Source organism: Heterodontus francisci, chromosome 24 (genome assembly GCF_036365525.1).
Source record: "Heterodontus francisci isolate sHetFra1 chromosome 24, sHetFra1.hap1, whole genome shotgun sequence".
Classification (NCBI taxonomy): domain Eukaryota; kingdom Metazoa; phylum Chordata; class Chondrichthyes; order Heterodontiformes; family Heterodontidae; genus Heterodontus; species Heterodontus francisci.
In genome coordinates, this window is record NC_090394.1 from 21,927,682 (window position 1) to 21,942,676 (window position 14,995).

The 14,995-nt window shown below is 42.1% G+C and overlaps 1 protein-coding gene across 1 annotated transcript in view; it reads right to left on the reverse strand.

The window, feature by feature from the left end:
* Positions 1-14,995, reverse strand: part of eif3ba (eukaryotic translation initiation factor 3, subunit Ba) — a 51,576-nt gene that overhangs the window by 27,411 nt on the left and 9,170 nt on the right. Inside the window, exons 2-6 of the mRNA XM_068055753.1 lie at positions 9,240-9,432; positions 8,063-8,182; positions 7,750-7,807; positions 6,819-6,947; positions 70-227 (exon numbers count right to left, since the gene is read on the reverse strand). Coding sequence (XP_067911854.1) covers positions 70-227; positions 6,819-6,947; positions 7,750-7,807; positions 8,063-8,182; positions 9,240-9,432 — 658 coding nt within the window. The remainder of the gene's footprint in view (positions 1-69; positions 228-6,818; positions 6,948-7,749; positions 7,808-8,062; positions 8,183-9,239; positions 9,433-14,995) is intronic.

Below are 14,995 nucleotides of genomic sequence, written 5' to 3' on the forward strand. Positions count from 1 at the left end.
AAATGCAGTACCAAGATTGAGGAAAATATTGTGGGGACTTTCAGCCCAGCATCTAACAGAAGTAGATACCTTTCACATGGAGAAAAATCGATTAGCTGGACACCTTGGTGGCTAAAACGCTGAATCTGCTTGAACTTCTCCCCACCCCAAAGAGCAATACCACGCTGATGGAACGTTGCTAAGTAAGTGCCTTTGGGAGACCAACGAACATATGTCTCTGTCCAACGCTGTCAACAAAAAACAAAACACATTTATAATCCTAAACAGTTTGAGCCTGGTTGGACCTAGCTCAGTGAACAGCCAACTCAGGAACACTACAAACAAGCACAATAAACTTGGCTGCCACAAGACTGAACAGTCCTTGCAAAGATCAACTGACTGAGATATGTACCCTAAGATTTACTGTTGAAATATGCTCAAGTTCTGACCAAGACTTACAACAAATAGTCTGAGGTATTTACCAAAAACATGGTTCAGAGAACAATTTATAGATTTACAAGAAGCAAATACTGTGATTACCTGTGGGATCATTAACAGTGAGTCATTAATACATGAAGCATAATGAATCATTTGTATATTTATTTCTGTTGACAGACAGGAATTTTAAGTTAGCCTTAAATCAACACTTTTCTGTTTTGCTCCTTAGGTAATTTTAAATCCAAATAGCTTTGGGAGAGTTAATAACTCCCAACAAATCAACCATGATATTAGAAATTATTCAACCACACAACATAGGATATCAATAAACCTCAACATTCTCCATACAAGGTGGCTTAGGAATTGCTGGACAAAAAAAAGGTCCATCTTTTCCTTTATCCTTTCATGAGATGCGAGTGTTGCTGGCATCGCCAGGATTAGTTGCCCATCTCTAATTGCCCTTGAACGTGATGAGCCACCTTCTTGAAGTGCTGCAGTTCATCTGGTGTACGTACACCCACTGTGCTGTTAGGGAGGGAGTTCCAGGTTTTTGACCCAGGAACGGTGATGGAATGGCGATATAGTTCCAAATCAGGATGATGTGTGTCTTGGAGGGAAACATACAGGTGATGGAGGTCCCATGTGTTTGCTGCCCTTGTCCTTCTAGGTGGTTGAGGTCGCAGATTAGGAAGGTGCTGTTGAAGGAGGCTTGGAAAGTTGTTGCAGTGCATCTTGCATATGGTACACACTGCTGCCATTGTTGCAATGGTGGATAGGGTGCTGATCAAGCAGGTTGCTTTGTCCTGGATGACGTTGAGGATCTTGAGTGTTGTTGGAGCTGCATTCATCCAGGAAGACGGAGAGTATTCCATCACACTCCTGACTTGTGCCTTGTAGATGGTGGACAGGCTTTGGGGAGTCAGGAGGCGAGTTACTCGCCATGAGTTCACCGTCTACCGTGCTGGTAGTTGCATGACACAATGTATACATATATGCGAATTAGCAGCGGGAGTAGGTAATTTGGCCTCTCAAGCCTGCTCCGCCATTTGATAAGATCCTGGCTGATCTGATTGTGGCCTCAACTCCATTTTCCTGTCTGCCCCTCATAACACCGGACTCCCCTGTCTATGAAGAATCTATCTAACTCAGCCTTGAATATATTCAATGACCCAGCCTCTACTGCTCTGAGAAAGTGAATTCCAGACTAACGACCCTCAGAAAATATTTTTCATCTTTGTCTTAAATGGGAGACCCCTGATTTTTAACCAGTCTCCTAGTTTTGGTCTCGCTCACAAGTAGAAACATCCTTCCAGAATCAACCCTGTCAAGTCCCCTCAGGATCTTATATGTTTCAACAAGATCACCTCTCATTCTTCTAAACTGCAATGGGTATAGGCCCAACCTGTTCAACCTTTCCTCACAAAATAACCCCTTCATTCCAGGAATCAGTCGAGTGAACCTTCTCTGAACTGTTTCTAATGCAATTTTATCCTTTAAGTAACAGGACCAAAACTGTACTCAGTACTCCAGATATGGTCTCACTAAGGCCCTGTACAGCCGTAACAAAACTTCTCTACTTCTATATTCTATTCTCCTTGCAATAAACGGACAACATTTGCCCTCCTAATCACTTGCTGTACTGGTGTACTAACTTTTTGCGATTCATATACCAGGACACCCAGATCCCTCTGCACCAAAGAGTTCTGCAGACTCTCTCTATTTAAATAATATTCTGTTTTTCCATTCTTCCTGCCAGTGGACAACTTCACATTTTCCCACATTATACTCTGCCACATTTTTGCCCACTCACTTAACCTATTATCCCTTTGTAAACTCTATGGCCTCTTGACAACTTACCTTCCTAACTATCTTTGTCTCATCTGCAAATTTAGGAACCATACATTCAGTCCCTTCATCCAAGTCATTGGTGCAGATTGTAAACAGTTGAGGCCCCACCACTGATCCCTGTGGCACTCCACTAGTCACATCCTGCCAACCGAAAAATGACCCATTTACCCCTACTCTCTGCTTCTTGTTAGCTAACCAATCCTCTATTCATGCTAATATGTTACCCCCTATACCATGAGCTCTTATTTTATGCAGTAACCTCTGATATGGTACCTTATCAAATACCTTTTGATAATCCAAGTCTATCACATCTACAAGTCCCCCCCTTTCACCACATCTACAGGTCCCCCTTTATCCACGTTGCTTGCTACTTCCTCAAAGAACTGTCATATGTTAGCCAAACAAGATTTTCCTTTCACAAAGCCATGTTATGTTGACTCTGCCTGATTGCATTATGATTTTCTAAATCTCCTGCTATAACATCCTTAATAATGAATTCTAGCATCTTCCCTATGACAGATGTTAGGCTAATTGGCATGTAGTTTGTTGCTTTCTGTCTCCCTACTTTCTTAAGTAGAGGTGTTACATGAGCGACATTCCAATCCACTGGGACCTTTCCAGAATCTGGGGAGTCTATTATCTCTGCAGCCACTTCTTTTAAGACCCATCAGCTCCTGGGGACTTGTCAGTCTTTAGCTCAAACAGTTTTCCAAGTACCTTTTCTCTGGTGATTGTGATTGTTTTAAGTTCTTCCCTCCCTTTTACCTCTCATTTTTCAAGTATCTCGGGTTGTTTTCTGTCTTCTACAGTGAAGACCGACACAGAATACCTGTTCAACACTTCTGCCATTTCCTTGTTACACATTAATTCCCCAGACTCTCTCTCAAAGGACCAAAGCTTACTTGAGCTAATCTTTTCCTCCTTAAATACTTGTAGAAACTCTTACTATCTGTTTTTATATTTTTAGCTAGCTTTCTCTCATGCTCTAATTTCTCCCTCCTCATTGTTTATAAGGCATTCTTTGCTGATTTTTAAAATCTGTCCAATCTGCTGATCTACCATTAATCTTTCTTTCAATCTAATACTATCTTTAACTTTAGTTAACCTCAGATGGTGCATCCTACTCCTAGAGTCTTTCTTTCTCACTGGAATACGTCTTTGCTGAGTTATGAAATATCTCAAATGTCTGCCACTGCTTCTCTACTGTCCTATCTTTTAACCTAATTTCCCAGTTCACCTTGACTAACTCTGTCTTCATACCCTTGTAATTGCCTTTATTTAAGTTTAAAACACTAGTCTTAGACCCACAGTTCTCACCCTGAAACTGAATGTGAAATTCTATCATGTTATGATCACTATTGCCTCGAGGTTCCTTTACTATGAGGTCATAATTAATCCTGTCTCATTGCACATTACCAGGTCTAGAGTGGCCTGCTCCATTGTTAGCACTAGAATGTACTGCTCTAAGAAATTGTCCCTAATACACTTTATGAACTCATCTTCCAGGCTACCTTTGCCAATCTGATTCGTCCAACATGTAGATTAAAATCACATGATTATTGCCGTACCTTTCTTATAAGCCCCCATTATTTCCTCCTGTATGTTCTGTCCTACAGTGTAGCTACTGTTAGGACTCCTATAAACTCATCCCACAAGTGACTTCTTTCCATTGCTATTTCTCATCTCTACCAAAACATTTTACATCTTGATCTTTTGAACGAAGGTCATCCCTCACTACTGTACTGTCACCCTTAATTAACAGAGCTACCCCACCACCTTTTCCTAGCTTCTTGTCCTTCCGAAATGTCAAATACCCTTGAATATTCAGGTCCCAGTCATAGTTTCCTTGCAACCGCGTCTCTATTGGCTAGCATATATATTTAGGTCATATATATTTATTTCTATTTGTGCTAACAATTCATCCGTTTTGTTACAAGTGCTGCGTGCATTCAGCTACAGAGCCTTCAGTAGTCTTTTTACCATCACTGGCCTCATCTGCAGGTGCACTCTTGAGTTTGTATGCTCTGTCCCTTCCTGCCACACTTTGGTTATCATTACCCATGTTGCTACCCTGCACTATTGCCCTTCCTTTCCCTTTAAATTTACCACATCTCACCTCACTAGATACCCCCCCCACCCCCCCAACCACTATTTAGTTTAAAGCCCTCTCTACTGCCCTAGTTATACGACTCACCAGAACACCGGTCCCAGCACAGTTCAGGTGAAGACCGTGACAACGGGATAGTTCCCACTTTTCCCAGTACTGGTGCCAGTGCCCTTTGAATCAAAACCCATTTCTCCCACACCAGTCCTTGAGCCACACATTTAACTCTCTAGTCTTATTTACCCTACCCCAATTTGCTCGTGGCTCAGCTAGTAATCCAGCGATTACTGTCTTTGCGGTTCTGCCTTTTTATTTAGCCCCTAACTGCTCATAATCCCGAAACAGAACCTCTCTCCTAGTCCCATCTTTGCCGTTGATACCCACATGGACCACAACGACTGGATCCTCCACTCCCCCTGTAAGTTCCTCTCCAGCCCGAGCAGATGACCCAAACCCCAGCATCGGGCAGGCAACACATCCTTCTGGACTCACACGTTCAGCTGCAGAGAGCAGTGTCTATCCCCCGACCATACTGTCCCCTCTTACCACTGCATTCCTATTTACTCCCCTTACTTGAATAGCTTCCTGCACTACGGCGCCATGGTCAGTTTGCTCGTCCATCCTACAGCCCCTGCTCTCATCTATATAAGCTGTAAGAAACTCGAGCCTGTTGGACAATTGCTAGGTCTCGGGCTCCTCCACCTGTACATTGTCAATCGACTTATCCGCTTCACTCGTAGTCATACCCCGCTGTCTCTGACCACATCAGAAGAACCTAGCCTAAATGGTACGGCTGCCTCTGGAACAAAGTATCCAGGCAACTTTCCCCCTCGCTGATGCATCGAAATGACTGTAGCTCGGCCTTCAGCTCATCAACTCTGAACCGAAGTTCCTCGAGCCCGTTACAAACAGGTGGTAACTCTCCACTGTTAACCTCCCAACTGACCGAGTGATGTTAGGGTCAAATAAAGAGACAAATGACAGATTTTCTCGCAGGTGGAACAAAAGATAACTATTTTTACACAATTCCCGCAAGGGTTGCAACCTCACCCATGCACACATTCACTCACACGCAAGAATAGAGAGAGGAGAACGGTATAAAGCAAGGTAGGTGTTCGTGGTTTACAGTAAACCTGTTGGATCTTCTCAGAACAGTCTACTTTTGTTTTAAAAGGTGCAGGCCTGGATGTTTGCAGTCTTGACCTTGTTGAGGTGTTGTCGATTTTTTGGTGGTTAAGATTTCAGACTGGAGGTGGTGGTCACTTTAAGTTCTCTGCTGCAGCAAGTTGAAGTGTAGAATTAGCAGCAGGGTTCCTTCCTTGCTTGGCTGGGCTTCTTTCTACAGCCACTAGCTGGACTGCTTTCTGTGATGGTGCAGTTATCTTTTCTCTCTCTCCAGAGGGCTACCTTTTAAGGTCAAAATCCATCACATTAGCATTTCTGTTAGTTAACACATGGCCTTCTCCCCTGCTGTGACCACACAATGGACCAAGATGTGAAATCCATGGTTACCTAGTGATGTCTGGATGGGCATCATTCTGTTATGATGTGGCTACTTCACAGCTTCTTTGTCTCAGAAAAACCCATTCAATTCAGGAATATCTCGATGGTTTCAAGATGGGTGTAGTTAACGCCGCTTAGTCTCCCAGAAAGCAAGTCCAATGGAGTTGTTGACTAATCACAACAATCCATTTCTATCAATCAGTCTGTGAGCTTTGGAAACCACACTATACTTAGTACATGCCATGTCTCAAATGACTCATATGCTGTATCCCAAGATGTTAATTTCTGAAAGAAATCTATTCTATTTGCATTTGAATGAATCAATACTGTTAGCACCTAGGGAGCCTGTTCATCCAGTACGATGAATAACCCATCCAAAATTGCTCTGAATAGCACAACAAAAGGAAAATATAGTCCATCTTTTAACTTCTTTGCTTCAAATTTCTCCCTTCTCCCTCAGACTCACCTCTTGCTCATCACTTTCAGCTATCTTGCTCAGGTTGCCATTCTTCACATACAAGTCAAAGCAATGAGTCCGGGCAGGTTACTTCACAATTATTACTATTGAGCCTAATCTTCTTCTTGACCAACTTCCACACACACTCCAGGAGAGGCTAAAAGATAGTGATCAGGAGTGTAATTGGGGCTGGTTTACCCCTTCCTTAGCACAACTGTCACCATAACCAAGATTAGCCAAATCAGCACAAATTCAAATCAAACCTGGGGCCTTCCAGTCCTGCTATATACTGCTTTGACCAAGAGCCAATAAGGAATTTGTTTTAACATCCTTTTTAGAAACCAATCTATTTTACTAAGATTGGTACTAAAGCAAAACAGCAAAATATTGCAAATCATCTCAATGCAATTGGTTTTAACATGTTTAGCCCTCCAAGACTTGCATCAGTCACAAGAGTCAAATGAAGTGTTAAATATGGATAATACTTACTGCACGTTCCTCAATGACAACAGGTTCCTTTATGTCATTCCACAAAATAGCTGTTCTATCTCCAGACTCATAGATAATGCTGCACTGATCGCGACAGTCAGGATCTTCTAACCAGTATCGAAGATTCCCCTAGATCACATACAAGTGTTATGAAGCTAGCATTAACTTTTATTGATTGATCAGAGAAAGATGTTGTCAATTCTAAAATGTGATGTATGAAGATAGAACATTTCCTTTATTCAGTTCCTACTGCTTATAGCAGGCACATTCATGTCAATGCAATTTGCCCTCTATATGCAGTGCTTTCTGTAAAGAAGAATTTTTCAAATAGCACATAGGCAATCATCCTTCGTCTCTGCACTGATGTCTAAATGCCCCTGCAATAATTCAAGGTGTGTGTGTGTGGGGGGGGGGGGGGGGGAGGAGGAGCGCTAGGGAATGGCAGAGGGGGCAGGAGGAGAGGGGAGAGAAAAAAGAGACAGGGAAACAGAATTTCACGTGTACCATTGGAGAACTGAACGTGGTTCAAGTATGCATTGGTACTTTAACAAGTGCAAACAGCCCAGAATAGTTGGCATGCTTAGTATGGTTTAAGTAGCACCTTTGTAATTGACGTTTATGGTAATGGCAATGATTAGTGTCATTTGCCCAATATAGGCAGCTGTCCAGTTAAGTGTTGGATTTTATATCTGCTTCTAAGTCAATTATACAACACTTCCAGTATGGACTTGTACCTGCTTGATCAGAGTTGGATTTAGCTATTAAGTCCCAGACATATTACATTGCCTTATAGGAAAGGGAAAACAAGTTGAATATTGGGATATAGAAATTGGACTTGAGACAAAAATATGACAATGAATGTGAAAATAAAGTAGGTAATACGGAAACCAGTGTTCATATAAGGTTTAATTCACATTTTACCATTACTTACAAAATCTTTGAATGGCTGTTTTGGTGGAATTTCCCAATCATCACTGATGGTCATGTATCTGGCAAGAAAATACAAAGTCAAGTGACTCAAGTTGTTCGGAAGCTTTGTACAATATCTAATGCTGCGAAGTAATGTTTTAGCAACCAGCAGGATAAATGTTTATTTTTAAAAATAGACTAAGCAACATTGGAATGGTTCTCTTTCGTGACAGTCCTTGGGACGTGGGACCTACATTAAATGCATTAAAGTTTCAGTGCTTTCACTCCCAATAGAATTAATGGAGTTGACTTAAACATCATAATTTGACACCTACTTATCAAAATCAGTGAAGAGGTTGACACGAAAAGTATGCTGTTTGTCTAACTTGTATCCATCTGCATTTTTTACAGCGTCTACAGCACAAGCTGGTGAACTGTACTCCAAGAAAATGTACCTAAAAACAAAATTGTGAATATTAAGTTGTTGTCACAAATTTATTGCAGTTACATATAAAATCTTTGAATATCCGCTTCTTGTTCAGATAACAGCCTGCAATAGTAAGTCAGCATATTAAAAAAAATTGAAGGCCAGACACTCTGGTCAGGCTCAAAACTTTGTTCACGCACAATTCAATTTTTGTTTAGAAATCTGCTCCTTTTATTTATTGAGCAGTGGCTAGCATTCATTGGGATAATATCAAATCCCCATGCAAAGGATGGTATAACGATCCACTGCACATCACATCAAATCCTTTTTAATGAGTTGCTGTGTTAGCATATTTGCAGGAAGGACGCAATATGCTACAGAATGCTTGCATTTCAAATAATGTCTTGTACTTTATAAAGACTCCTCAGCAGTTCTTTGAGCACGATTAGGATTTTAATTCAGTTTTAAAACACTCATCCTTGTCTTCAAATCCTTCCAAGTCCTCAACACTCCCTATCTTGCATCTTCTCCAGCCCTCCATCTGAGGTACCTGTGTTCCTCCAATTCTGGCCTCCTATGCATCCCTGACTTTAATTGCTCCACCATTCACACCTAGACCCCAATTTCTGGAATTCCTTTCCTAAACCTCTCTGACTCTCTTTCCTCCTTTAGGTCATTCCTCAAAACTTACCTCTTTTGCTCATGTTTCCTAAAATCTCCTTATTTGGCTTGGTGTCAAATTTTGTTTTATAATGCTCATGTAAAACACCTTGGGATGTTTTACTGCATCAAGAGTGCATTATGAACACAAGTTGTTGTATAATAGTATTGTTACAATAGAAAAGATTGGCTTTATAATGGTACGCTGTAATACTTAAAACAAGAAAGCCTACAAGGTTACCAAATTTAATTCATTTGGGGGGGAAAAAATACTCGCCATTACAGGCAATCTCTTATTAGATTGGTTACTATTACGTAGAGTGGTCTGGTTCAACATAATCATACTCTAACAGAGATACAGCTCATGTGGTTTGAGACACAATGCAGAAGTTTACATAACTATCAAATCTTTACTGTAAACATACCCTTTTGTCTTTTCATCTGATTCTGGGTAAAACTCATTTGTGATTTTTCCAAACTTGGAAAAGATCTTCTGGATGACATTTCGGAGTTTCTCCAGTCGATCTGGTCCAACTTGTGGTACATTATCCACAACAATAACAGAGTCTATGCCATCAGCTTCCTGAGGCTGGTCCTTTAAAATATCACCCAGCAGTTCTACAAGAAAAAAAATGAAACTTGAAATTACTGTCACTGGTGGCAGCATTTGACCTTTTTTTCCCTGCTAGATAAAATGCTGGCAGACTGCAGTGTACTCCAATGCACTCTGCAACACAATAGTCAATTGTTCTTTGTCTCCTGTGAATTGCTGTCGAATGTTTCACCACGTTAAAGGCACTATAGAAATGCAGGTTGTCGTACAACACTGGTTGTTCCTTATAATTTCCTACACAGCAACCTCCGTTCTGATGGTACAGCCAAGATTGAAGTGCAAAACATATGCCAATTTAGCCAATCTGACAGACAGATGCAATAGTAAGCAAACTGTCACTGTACATCACACCATAAAAACAGCAAGATAGGTAGGAAAATTCAACTAGTGTCCATAACCTACGTACATCAAAATGAGTAACCTTGAGTTACGGGAGGGAAATACAAATTAATTATGATAGGGACTATGGAACATTATTACTACACAACTGCAGTATTAAAGATACCTGACCCAGTCTTTTCTCCTTATATGCTGTCTGTTGTTCCCCAGGAGAGGAATATGAAATCCAAAATGAAAATGGAGGGAAAAATCTGGAAAATTCCTCTCCAGTTCCCTCAGGGGATCAAAACCAGTGCAGCCCACATTGACCATGATTGTGTAAATTTCACCAGACAGCAAATAAGCAGAACTCCACGCAAGTTGAAATAATGTGCCTTGTTAATGGTATTATGCTTTAAATTTTCCATTAGGGCAAACTCCTTAACAAGTGCACAATGTTCTGGAAATAATTAACACGACTGATTGTAGAATATTCAAGCAACAGACTAGAGAACATGAATACAACTCAGCTGGTTAGCAAAAGCTTGCACTTTTGTTTCAACCTAACGCTGAATTGTGCAGTAGTCAGGACTTCAGAAAATGCAAATGGATTGTGTCTGCATTTAGATAGGTTGGGGAAGTCGGCCCAAGGTTATCAAATGTTTTTCAACATAGATGTGTGCACATGCACATATGTGCACAGAATAAAGATATAGAGAATGGCGTAAGTGGATGTACATTAAAGGTGGCAAAGGAGAGACAGTGATCATTGGCCATTCCCAAAAGGTTCAAGCAGTTTCAGGAGGCTGCAGCCAATGCATAAAGGTTCCAGGACAGTACTGCCCAAACAATTCAGTATAAAATTAGGGCGATAATAATGGGGTTATACAAGACTTTGGTGAGATCTCATCTTGAGTATACTATACAATTTTTGCTTCCCCCCACCTTAAGAAACTTGTTGCAGCTCTACAGGAGGTACAGAGAAAGACAATAACACTAAGCCACAACCCAGGTCCTTTGAGCTATGAAAACAAATTTCATGTCTTGGGTTTGGATTTACTGGAGATATGCAAAGGGAAAGGTTTTCAGGAGAGCCACAAGAATGATTCCCAGATTAAAGAACCTTACTCAGGTAGGCTTATAGAGCTGTTTACATTAGAACAGCATAGGCTCAGAGGCAACCTGATAGCAGTATATAAAATAATGAAAGGCTAGATTGCATTTCTGTTGATATATTAAACCAGACTGATGCACTTAAACTAAAGAAGAATAGGAATATGCTAGGTTTTAGACATTTCTTCTTTTCCAAGAGAGTAATGAACCATTGGAATACATTGCCTGCATGTGCAGTGTGTGCCAACTCCCTGCAAAAGGGGAGCTGGACCGGTTCTTGGCTGGGGCCGAGAATGCATCTTAGAAAAGGCAAGTGATCCAACAGTTAACATATGCATGGTCAGTCGTCACCGGGACTGGCTTCAATCACCTGAGGAAGTTGTGAAACCATCCGAATTTTTCCCTGTTTAGTTTTGGGGTTTCTTCCTGTTTTTTCTTGCCTCTCCCAGGAAATTACATAACTGCTGGAGATAACAAATGTCTCGTCATGATGCTTCAGCCATCACGAGTGCAGGGGCAGATTTGATGGACCAGCTGGTCTTTTCCTGCCTGTCATTTTCATATATTCATATGACCCAACCAAGGTAATTTAAAATTAAGGACATCGATAACATAAAAAGATTGCTCGAGGTACTAGGCTTGGGTAGAATTGAGAAACACCAACTGAAACGGAGAAAGAATGGAGTGAAGCAGCTGGGTCTTTGTCAGTTTTATCAACCACTAGAGGAGGATTCCAGAGCTGCAAGTACTTCAGGATTTTTGATTAATTTTGTCATGGTAGAAGGTCAGAAATAAACTGGTTTGCAGTCTCCTTCGACTTGCCAATCACCTTCGAGAAGTTTAAGGAGAATTTCTGAAAGGATTCCTGAATTGGCACTGTGTCTCTTTGCCTCTCCCAGGAGGGAAAGACTGATAGGTACATGGGATGATTCCAGTAAAAAAAAACATTTATGGGCTGAATGTACATGTCTACATGTATTTTATCTCCCATGGCATTGTTCACAGGTACTGCCTGGACATGGAGCCAAGCATCTGCTTGAGTGGGCAACAGGTACTGAGGGCTCAGTGCAGGTCTGCCTCGACTGAAGAGTAGCAGAACGACTCCACATAAACCAACAGCAGAACCAGAGCACCTAGAGAAACCCACCAGGAATCAAACTTAACACCAATATACAATAAGCTGGACACACTGACGTGGCACATGCACAGAGGCTTGGTAAGTGCTGGCAGAAAAGGTCCAACTGTAAAAGCCAAGCCGCAGGAAAGAAAAAAATTCTGGAGCTCCACAGTCCGGAAAAAGGATATGTCTTTTCTTAGTAAAACTGTAAGGACACATGTATTGTTCCCTCGAACTTCCCATGGCTGTGCATGGCCCGTTTGTTGCACTTGTGCAATCCCTTTAAGACTGCCGCGCAGCTGCATATGCACATCTTAAAGTGACTGCTTGTATGCAGCCTGTTTGTACCTTCTGCGGTAAATTGTGGACTGCTGTGCGGTCGTGCAACTTAGAAGGAACGTTGGATGCACGTCATCAATCATCATCAAACAGCAAAACAAGGGGCATAACAAACAGAAAACTTAAAAAAAAACAAAGGAAACACAACTCATCTCATTATTTACCCTATTGGTGGTGCCCACTGATTGCGGAAGGTCTGAAAATTACCGGCAGACACCCTGTGTTCCCTCTCCAGGGCCACCTGGGTGTGGACTAGAGTGCAAAAGACAGGCAGGTAAACAGCCAGAGCGACCACCCTTATGGACTGCACCCAACCTAGACCAGTAGATGGCCACCTTAGCTAGGCCCAGGTGCAGATCGACGAGATAGTCCTCTGACTTGCCAGCCCCCCATCCGCACCAGGTGGTAAAAGATCAGGGATTGAAACGGAGCCAGAAGTTGAGGAGCATCCTCTTCAAATTATGAAATACGGGCTGCAACCTCTCACATTGTTTATGTGTAAAACAGGGACTTATCCAAGCTGCAGATGTTAGACACCCTGGGAGTAGAAAAAATTGTGCAGATATCCAACAGGACAGGAAATATTTTAGAGCTATATAAAAAAAGATTTTTGTGAATTGTTATGTTGAAACATTATTAATACTACATATTCTCAGATTATTGCCAAAGCAAGATGGCAACAGAAGGAATTTAAAAAAAAAACTATTTTGCATTCACTGGTTTCCTTGCTCCTCATTGCTAGTCATTTATTGGTAGCCGCTAGTTCGTTCTTCATTGGTACTTTGCATGCACGTACAAAAAAGAAATTATCCCTCACTAATGCCATCATCTTAAAATCTCCCATTTCATGTTTTCCGATGTATCATTTGTAGTTTTATTATTTCTCAGAGCATCTAGGCTGATGCTTTAGTGCAGTATGGAGGGAGCGCTACGCTGTTTTAGGTGCTGTCTTTCGGATAAGATATTTAAACAAGGTTCTGTCTGCCATCTGCCTTCACTGATGAATGTGAAAGATCCCATCATTCAAAGAAAAGCTGGGGAATTTATCTAGTATCCCAGCCAATATTTATGCCTGAACCAACACCACCAAAAAGAATCTGGTAACTTACCTAATTAGCTGTTTGTGGGACCTTGGTAGTATAAATTGGGGAGAGACAGTTGCTTAGTGGTAATGTCACTGGACTAGTAATCTAGAGGCCCAGGCTAATACTCCGGGGACACAGGTTCAAATCCCACCACAGCAGCTGGGAGAAATTTAAATTCAAGTAATTAATAAAAACCTGGAATTGAAAGCTAGTCCATGAAACTACCATCAGTTGTCATAAAAATCTATCTGGTTCACTAACGTCCTGTCCTGCAGAGATGGAAATCTGCCGTGCTTGCCTGGTCAACATGTGACTCCAGACACACAGCAATTAACTGCCCTCTGAAATGGCCTAGCAAGCCACTCAGTTGTACAAAACCGTCACACAAAAGTTGAAAAGGAATAAAACTGGACAGAACACCTGGCATCGACCTAGGCACTGGAAACGACAACAGGAAATCCAGCCCCGTCAACCCTGCAAAGTTCTCCTTACTAAGATCTGGGGGCTTGTGCCAAAATTGGGAGAGCTGTCCCACAGACTAGTCAAACAACAACCTGACAGTCATACTCACGGAAACATAACTTACAGCCAAGGTCCTAGACTCCATCACCATTCCGGAGTATGTCCTATCCCACTGGCAGGAAAGACTCATCAGAGGTGGCCCACGGTCGAGTGGTAATTGCTCTGGGAGTCCTCAGCATCAACTCCGAACCCCATGAAATCTCATGACACCAGGTCAAACATGGGCAAGGAAACCTCCTGCTGATTACCACTTACTGCCCTCAGCTAATGAATCAGTACTCCTCCATGTTGAACACCACTTGGAAAAAGCACTGAGGGCCGCAAGGGCACAGAACGAATCCCGGGTGACGGACTTCAATGTCCGTCACCAAGAGCGTCGCGATAGCACCACTACTGACCAAGCTGGCTGAGTCCTAAAGGACATATATCAGACTGGTCCTGCGGCAGGTGGCGAAGGAACCGAGGGAAAAACCTACTAGACCTTGTCCTCACCAATCTATCGATCGCAATATACATCGCAGATACATCTGTCCATGACCGTATTGGTAGGAGTGACCACTGCATAATCCTTGTGAAAACAAAGTCCTGTCTTCACACTGAGGATACCGTCCATCGTGTTGTGTGGCACTATCACCGTGCTAAATGGAATAGATTCAGAACAGATATGGCAGCTCAAAACTGGGTATCCATGAGGTGCTGTGGGCCATCAGCAGCAAAACTGTATTCAACCACAATCTGTAACCTCATGCCCCTGCATATCCCTCACTCACTATTACCAGCAAGCCAGGCGATCAACCCTGGTTCAATAAAGAAGGTGGGAGAGCATGCCAGGTGAGCACCAGGCTTACCTAAAAAAAAAGTGTCAACCTGGTGAAGCTACAACACAGGACTACTTGCATGCCATACAGAAGCAGCATGCAATAAACAGAGCTAAGCGATCCCACAACCAATGGATCAGATCTAAGCTCCGCAGTCCTGGCACACCCAGTCGTGAATGGTGGTGGACAACTAAACCAACCAACCGGAGAAGGCTCCACAAATATCCCCATCCTCAATGATGGGGGAGCCCAGCAC